Below are 8,105 nucleotides of genomic sequence, written 5' to 3'. Positions count from 1 at the left end.
TTTTTTTTTAAAGGGGGGGGGTGCGGGGTGACTCTCTTCCCTTGCTGCTGCATCTTCTCCTAGTGACGTCAGGGGGCTTTAGTGTGTGTTGGTTTTACAACAGCTTTGGTGCCAGGTGGGAAATGAGTAATAGGAAGAGACAGGCTCAAAGGGAAAAACGTGTTTCTCAGAACAGCTTCTGCTGGGCATTTTAGTCTCCAGAGYGAGAAGCTGTCTTAACACCTGCTCAGCTGCCTGTTCCTGCACAGTGTACTTGTGCCTGTCACTTCTCAGGGCTTTCAGTAAATTAGGAATTGCCTTGAGAAGCAGAACTGCATTAGAGACTTCTAATTCACAGGAGATTCAAAGAAGTAAATGTGCAGCATGTCTCTGAGAATGGGCTCGTACTGCAGAAGAGGAAGCTGAGCCAGTGAGAGTAACGCAACCCAAGTAGTATCGGGGTAACATGATGATCTCAAAATAGGGCAAATCTTTGCATTGAGCCTTGTGGCTAAACTATGAGTAAGTTTTAAAAAACAACTACCTGAGACTTTCTGGATACTGCTGTGTTACTTTTGTAAGTGTTCCTTTTAGCTCAGCAAAGAACGGTGAACTGCCCATGCTTAACTGAAACAAAGATGACAATTTAAGTCTGGTGATGTAATTTTAACAACTTCTATTTAATCTAGAATCTATCACAGCATTAGCTGCTTTTTCCCTATCCATTACTAAGAAAAGTCCCCAGCAGATAGATTTACTTCTCAGTACCAAAAGCATGTGCATGTGTGTCTACTACAGTCACCATTTGCACCCTGCTGACTTCTAAGATCCACTAAATGTTGTCAGTAAAATACAGTGAAAGGAAAAGGAGTTAATATTACATGACAGGCAGGGGTACTTAACTACTCCTCATTTAATTCAGTTGCATGTTTCATTAGTTTATAGGAGGTTGGCACAAAGCTTCCAGACTGCCCCTTTCCTTCCTCTCCTGTCACCTCTCGCTCCTGTTTAAGGGGCTCTGTTCTGCTCTTGCTTCTCTGATCCGTTTGGATACACCAAATTCGTCTCTGTTGCTCTGGGTCCATTTTTTTCTCCTCTCCAGATTTGTAGGCTCTTGCACAGACCTGGCCAGCCCCATGCAGCACTGACCCTTTCTGGGACCTTCATGTTTTTCTAGGGAGTGCCAAGGTATTGGGACGTCTGCCTGCAGACGTGTAAGCAGATTCCTCTTTCAGGAATCTGTTCCACCCATYGCAGGCTGGAGCGTTTCCTCATATCCAGCTTCCAACTATTCCAGTTCAATCTGGTCCTTTGTTATCTTTCTCCAGGCTCCCATGAGCTGGGGCTGCGTTACTGAAGGGTTTGGAAAAGGAGCTGCTGGTATTTGTGTGTTCCTTGTTTACTTCCTGTTGCAGATTTCTCATACTTACAATCAGCCCCACTCTGAGAACAAAACACACTGTGACCATTTAACGTGGCTTTTTACTCAACAGAACTAGTCTAATAATACCTTAAAATCAGAATCTTGAAATGAACTGACCTGCAAACATGCATCGGCAACTGCGATCAACTACAGGCAGGTGCTTCCCTAGAAGTATGTATAGGGCACCTATCCCCCTCCCCCAARAGATATTTTAACAGCACACAACAAACTTATACTCCTGGCATAAGGCCAAAATCACCAAGAACTACTTTGCATCTCAGGAAGAAAGCAAGAGAGAGGGCATTATTTTTGTTAAAATTCCCTACCATTGCAGCACAAAAGATGAGAGTAACCTGGAGAGTCAAGGAAGTGTGCAAACTTTGTGTTTCAGAGGTCCTTACCAGCCTGGCCTAGGGGAAACACTCAGTTTTGTTGATATCAAATCTAATTTTTGATTTAACCCTGAACATATGAGCAAAACAGCTGAGAAGTTTTCAGATGTGAAGTTCTGAAGCGTACAGTCTACTTGGTTTTTGTTGCTGTAGCAATTCAAGTTAGGAATCAAGGTAGGTGGTCATGGGAAGGAGACTCCATCTCAGCACCTGGAAGGGGTACACTGAAGCCCAGAACTATCACTCGCCTGTTGTTTGCACTTTATACAAGTGTTGATCAGGTTTACAAGCCCGGAGGTGCTTCCATGCTCTGTCTCTCAGCAGTTCCCAACTTCAGCAATACAGTTCCTTCCACGATCTTCTCAAAGCCCATCTCGAAACACCGTAGGTTCCCTGCCGTCACTCATCTGTTTGGAAGGATTTTCCATGACCTCACTCTTCTCCTGGTTAGAAACCTTATTTCCAATTGAAGTCTATTCATGACCTATTTTTGATCTTGTGCAGTATTACTTAACTTAAATATTTCTTTTCCTGCCCCAGTCGCAGTCACTCTGTGTGGGAAATGATCGCTCTGGGATGATCTGTTGCTGCCAGGGCCTGGCCGGTCTCTGCGGTGCTGTGCGCGTGGGTTGCCACGAAGGTTCTCACAGTAAGTGGCTGCTACGGCTAGCTTTTCAACCCCCTGAATTTCTGCTCCTGGGATGCTTGTGTTGAGCAAGCAGTTAATACTCTTCCTCCGAGTTCTCCTTTCCTAATTCAAGCAGTGTCAGCAGACTTCTACTCCAAAAGATACTGAATTTCTAGAAGGCAGCAGGTTGCTGAGCTTCAGGATTGTCACTAGGCTTCCAGAAAAGCAGCTAAATAATCTCCTGGGCTGATGCAGAAAAGGTATGGACTAAACCTATCAACTTTCATTATTCAACAAATAGGACAGCACGAAAAATGTCTGAAAAGCAGCTCTGGATTCTGCAGTCTAGCACAGGTACTGACGAGGGAAAAACACAGCAGTCTCTGTGCTGCTTTCTAATTTGACTACTCACATAGCTCCCCCTCTTCCCATGCAACTTCTCCAAATGTCTCATTTAAATTGCTAAACAGTTTTTAAGAATGCAGAATCCTTCCCAAGGCCAAAAAAAGAGAGGGCCCCCTCACATCTCAAGCTCTCGTAGGTAGCTCCAACACAAATGCTATTGCAGGTGGACTCAAGGTCACTGTTAGCATGCTCAGGTGGCGACATCTGCACCCACAGAGCAACAGAGTAAACCAAAGGGAGAACAGTTAACCCCACACCAGACACCATTATTGTAAAGCAGKGAGAAAAACCCAACCTCTCTAAGCGAAAGGCAAAATACGATTCTGAAGAACAACCYCTGTCTGATGGCAGGTTGTTCTTGGCTGCTGTCCCGTTGACAGCCTGTAGCAAYCACCTTTCTTCCTTGCTTAGGACACTGTATGGTAACACCCTTCCACCCGCACTAGGTCTTCTTGGTGAGAACAGCAGCTGGAGGGATGCTCAGAGGGGCATCCCAAGAGTCACTGCCCCCTCACATCCGCTCAGGAACTATCGGGCACGGGTCAAATTACACACGTTTTAATATTCCGCCTCTATTTTCTGAGCTGTTCACTTGCTGTACGTACTAGCTCAACCCTCGCAGCCAGCAGGAGAAAGCACAAGGTGAGACTGGAAACCTGGCAGAAAGCAGGCAGGGAATCTCAGCAGCAGGTACAGCTGGGCACCGCCTCAGCAGCGCCTCTTCTGAGGCGGCGGCGGGGGCCTGTTCTTGATGGTCTTGCATTTGGGAATATGTCTCTCGGCTACTTTGGGTGCAAATCGTCGGCTGCAGTAGGGACAGGCAACGTAGTCTGGGTTCTCAACAGGCGGCAGCGGGGGCAGCTTGGACACCTTTCCTCCCTTGGAGAGCGCTTGCTGCACGTGGCGGGCCTGGCGCAGCGTCTGGATGAATGATTCGTGCTTCTGCCTCCAGTTGTTCTTCCTGGGTGGCTCCTTGTGCAGAAGGGAAACGCGGTCAGAGCAGCTGGCGCAGCAGTCAGCCCCCACTCACCATCTCCCTCTTAGGCCCAGCTCAGGTGTCCCCTCCCTGATCCCAGCTCTAACAACCCCCCAGAGAAGCAAAGTCTCCTCACAGAGGATTGAGCAGATCAGCACTAAGGAGGAATTGAAGGAGTTGCCAATAATTCCATCAATACTTAGGAAAAGCTTGGGAATACCCACATGAACAAGGGCCAAGGAACTTGAGAAAGTTGCTAGAGATGCCCTCGAGGAACAAGGCTGCAATTTTTCACTGCCTTCACTTTAATAGTATATTTTATTACCTGGATTTTTCAACCAGTTCCCTGCACCCTCCTAATGCCACCGGTCTCGGTTTCACCGCAGCAGACCCACCCGGCCCTCTGACAGGAGCATCATGACTCCAGCAAGGAGTGTTTTCTCTGGAAATGCACCCTTGAGCCATTGCAAGGGCTGAGACCCTCCCAGCAGCTGCAGCTCCTCCCATTTACCTGCTGGGCAGGTGCCTTTCAGAGGGGATGGCTGGACTGTGCCGCCCAGCCCCGCGTACACGGGAAGGAGCTCCCATCTCGGGCAGAACTGTATCTCCGGGTGGGAGGAACGCGAGCGGCACGCACAGACTGAAGGTGCCAAAGGGGCTGCGCATTACCTGAGGGCTCTCTGAGCTCTTCCACTGCCGATACTGCTCCAGCTCTGTTCCCCTGGCTCTAGCCTTGCTCGAGTCAAACACCTTCCTCTTAGAGCCTTGGCTCTTGCTGCAGATACTTGCGTGCTTCTCAAGCCTGGTGCAGAGAAACCTACGTCCACAGAAGCTGCACTGCCCCAGCTCCCCTTGCTCCGCAGCGCTGGCAGCCTGTGCGTACAGCATCTCTGTGGCTAGGTGGTCACCAGAGTCCTGATCTGAAAGGGTAGAGGGAGAAGGGCTATGTTTTGAGACTGGCTCCGAGCGCGAGGCTACATCCTCCACAGGTAAGCGGTCTCGTATTTTGCTATTGCTGGCCACCAAACGTTCCTTCTTGAGCTTCCCCATGGCTAGCTCTTGCGGATGGAGGCTGGTGCCCAGCTTGGGCCAAGCGACCTCTGGAGACGGCGCCCTATCGAAGTCCCCATCACCAGGCCTGACTGCAACTCTCAAAATGTTCTCTTCCGAGCGCCTCGTGGCCTTCCGCTCAGGGGTCCTCTCTGCTTCCCTGGCTCTTCTCTCCTCTGCCTCCACCAGCTCCTTCTCTCTTTGAATCCTCCTAAGCTCCTCCTTCGTCCTCTTCAGCTTCTCTCTGAGTAGGGCCTCTTTCTTTCGGATTTCCTCTTCCAGATTCTGTCCGTCTGCCTCCAGCCTTAGGATGTAAGCCAGCTCTTTCCTGTAGAGAGGGGAGGCTGACTGTTTCGGTTCTACTGTCCAAGGAGACAGCACTGCAGCTAGCTGAGACCTCCCTGCTGGAGGCTTCCCTTTGCTCTTTGAGCTAGACTGACTGCTTAGAGACTCCTCCATGTATGGGGGGCTTCTGAGCTGTCCTGTGTTGACCACTGGAACACTTCCAGCCTTGCGGTGAAAGATTGGTTTCAGGGGATATGAACGGTCCACTCCTTCTCTCCGTCTGGCTGCTGATTTGGAGGGCAGAGTCTTGGCCTGGCTGGTAAGGTATTTGCTCTGGAGTCCAGCTAAGCAGAAGCCTCCCTGTCCAGAGCTGTGTTGATTGCTTTCTGCAGAAAGAGAATATGAATAGCTTTGGCTTTTTTGGGTGTAGAGATCCTTTAAACTTTCCTCTTTGCCACGTAGGAGTTTGTGGTGAAAAGTGCTCTTCAAGTGTTCCAGCTGGGGTTGGTGGGCTGGGACTTCAGAACTGTATCTTCCTGCCGCTGGAAGCTGGGGAGCTGCCACCACAGAATCCACAGGTGGAAACAAAGCCAGCTGCAGCTCAGCCATTCAGCGCCTGGAAACAGCCTGAGGTGAGACGCAACATCACTACACCCTATCTTATCCAGAACTGCCTAAATTCCCTCCCAACAATCTCTGCCTGGAGCCTACAATGAGAGGCGCTAATAACTACTAGCAAAGCTTTTCCACTCTTCTGGGTTCTGTAAATCTCTACCTTCCTTCCACCCACGGGCCCCGATGCTGCCTCTTCCAGCCCTAATTGCTTATGCGGCTAGAAATAAGATACGCCTTTATTTCACTTTCTGTGCGGGCCCCGTCTTGCTGTAGCACCAGAAACACGCTGTGATGCCGGGGAAGCTGTTACGTCCCACGGGGCGTTTCCCACGTGTCCCAGGCCTGATGCTGGGATGGCAATCCTCCCCACGCTCTGCTACCTGGTAGCTCCTGAMAAGTAAGTTCCAGAAACCCGCGCAAAGCCGCCATTACGATAAATACAGCGCAAAAGGGGAAAAAAATAAATAAATAAAGCCGCCCCCCCACCCCCCGCACCGGCGCGGCGCCGGGCTGGGAGCCTCCGGGAGGCGGCCGCGCCGCTGAGCTCGCTCCCGGAGCGCAGGGGCGCACGGCGCGGGGCTGCCCGGTCACGGGGGAACGGCTGGGCCAGGCGCCCCGGCCCCTCCGCTTACCACCGCCCTGGGCCTCGGGCGCCGTGTTGACCGCTGTTGCCTAGAGACAGGCACGCTCCGGCTACTTCCTGTGCCGCTCTCGCCGGGTAGCGGCCTCTCTATGGTTTTCCTGCGAGGCTTCTCGTCCGCTCGGCGCTACGGACGGAAGTTGTGCGCTGCGCTGCGGAACCGCTCTGCTCTCCGGAAGACTTGTCGCTCTATGGCCAAGCAGAGGCCGTTGAGCGGAGGCGGCGGGGCGGGGCGGGGCGCGGCAGGCAGCGCCCGCGAGCCGGGCGGAGGTGGGCGTGTCCCTCGCTCGCCATTGGCCCCCGGGCGCGAGGGCGGCCCCGCCCCGGGGGCGCCGCGCAGGCGCTGTGGCGGCGGCGGCCATGGCGGCCATGGCGGCGGGCGGGGGCCTGGTGTCGGTGGACTACGAGGTGTTCGGCCGGGTGCAGGGCGTTTTCTTCCGCAAGTACACGCAGGTGCGCGGCGGGGCCGCGGCGGGCGGCGGGGCGCCGCCGGAAGGCGCGTTTCAGCCCCCGCTCCCCATGCGGAGGAGTACGAGGAGCAGCTGGGCGCACCGCCCGCTGCTTTCCCTCTCCGGCCCGTGGGAGCTTCCCCGGAGGTCCGCGTCTAGCGGTGGAGCAGCCTCCTGCGCGTGGGCGGCACGCTGCAGCTCACCTGCAGYTCACCTTAGTCTCGCCCTGCTCTGCGTTTTCTTCCCAGGCTGAGGGTAAGCGACTGGGGGTGGTCGGCTGGGTCAAGAATACCAGCCACGGCACTGTGCAAGGGCAGCTTCAGGGTCCGGCGGCCAGCGTCCGGGAGCTCCAGGAATGGCTCAGAAAGACGGGAAGCCCCCAGTCCCACATCAGCCGCGCGGAGTTCCGCAACGAGAAGAAGATTGAGGCGCTGGAGCACAAGGACTTTGTGATTTTGAAGTAGCTTTGTCCARAGAGCACCAAGATTTGAAGCTTGAGCCACCCTCACAAAGTAGTCTCCTCTTCTCCATTTGTTGTTAGCTAATATTCAGCTACAGAGAACTTTATTTTATTAATATTCTAATTTATTTGCTTGTTATACAGTTTGTCTAACTCTCAACCATTCATATTAGTTTAGCAGGTAGAATGAAGAGTTGTATTTATTAAAGGAGCTGTTTTGAAGCACAACCTTTTACTTTTGAATGTACGTGCAGTATGACCTTGAGTGGTTGTACGTGAGTAATTTGTGTAGCGTTCTGCTCGCTTCAAGGAAGCTGTAGATGTGCTACCAGTATTAAATATTGCTAAATGGATAACTTGCATTATTTTTTTGACCTAAATATCTCAAAAACAATTTATTTTGTTCTCCATCTGCTAAGAAATTTATTTTTTTTCTTTTGAATAAAATTGCTTGGAACTTGCTCTTTGTGTGGAACGGGTGTGTCGTAGTGGGGTTGAGCTGGGTCTGTAGGGGTGACGTTGTTCCTGTGGCTGATACTTGGCCGTAGGGAATCACGCTCTGCCTCTGTTGCTCGCAGTTACGCTAACGCATGAAGCCTTTTGCTGTTCCGAACGTGGCCCCGGAGCAGTTCCTCACGGCTGCCCTCCGAAGAGCCATCCGGTGGTGGCAAACGCGGGAGGCGAGCCCACAGGAAGCCGCTTCCCCCGTTTCCAAGGAGCGGAACGGGGAATGCGGTCAGAGCGAGGAGCCCCCAGCCTGCCGCCACCCGTGGGGAAAAGCGGCTCCGCACGCAGCGACCTCA

The 8,105-nt window shown here is 52.3% G+C and overlaps 2 protein-coding genes across 2 annotated transcripts; one reads left to right on the top strand and one right to left on the bottom strand.

The window, feature by feature from the left end:
* Positions 1 to 676: 676 nt before the first annotated feature.
* On the bottom strand, positions 677 to 6,447 carry ZC2HC1C (zinc finger C2HC-type containing 1C). Its single transcript, XM_085301768.1, has 3 exons — positions 6,386 to 6,447; positions 4,473 to 5,754; positions 677 to 3,799 (listed from the first exon to the last, which is right to left on the bottom strand). Exons 2-3 carry the CDS (start codon positions 5,745 to 5,747, stop codon positions 3,536 to 3,538), a joined length of 1,539 nt encoding a protein of 512 aa, XP_085157894.1. The 5' UTR covers positions 5,748 to 5,754; positions 6,386 to 6,447; the 3' UTR covers positions 677 to 3,535.
* Positions 6,448 to 6,725: 278 nt separating this feature from the next.
* On the top strand, positions 6,726 to 7,764 carry ACYP1 (acylphosphatase 1). Its single transcript, XM_085301844.1, has 2 exons — positions 6,726 to 6,846; positions 7,091 to 7,764. Exons 1-2 carry the CDS (start codon positions 6,754 to 6,756, stop codon positions 7,304 to 7,306), a joined length of 309 nt encoding a protein of 102 aa, XP_085157970.1. The 5' UTR covers positions 6,726 to 6,753; the 3' UTR covers positions 7,307 to 7,764.
* Positions 7,765 to 8,105: the final 341 nt, after the last annotated feature.

This window comes from Rhea americana, unplaced genomic scaffold, assembly GCF_003343005.1.
Source record: "Rhea americana isolate MKP2758 unplaced genomic scaffold, rheAme1 scaffold_18, whole genome shotgun sequence".
Taxonomy (NCBI): domain Eukaryota; kingdom Metazoa; phylum Chordata; class Aves; order Rheiformes; family Rheidae; genus Rhea; species Rhea americana.
The sequence above is the reverse complement of the archived record's forward strand: the minus strand, read 5'-3'. Positions and strand labels throughout refer to the sequence as shown.

Excerpts from the sequence above, each read along its gene's own strand:
- ZC2HC1C (XM_085301768.1), bottom strand. The coding sequence starts at position 5,747 with ATGGCTGAGCTGCAGCTGGCTTTGTTTCCACCTGTGGATTCTGTGGTG. Across the intron at positions 3,800-4,472 it reads AGAGCTCAGAGAGCCCTCAG|GAGCCACCCAGGAAGAACAA; the intron begins GTAATGCGCAGC and ends CTTCTGCACAAG.
- ACYP1 (XM_085301844.1), top strand. The coding sequence starts at position 6,754 with ATGGCGGCCATGGCGGCGGGCGGGGGCCTGGTGTCGGTGGACTACGAG. Across the intron at positions 6,847-7,090 it reads TCTTCCGCAAGTACACGCAG|GCTGAGGGTAAGCGACTGGG; the intron begins GTGCGCGGCGGG and ends TTTTCTTCCCAG.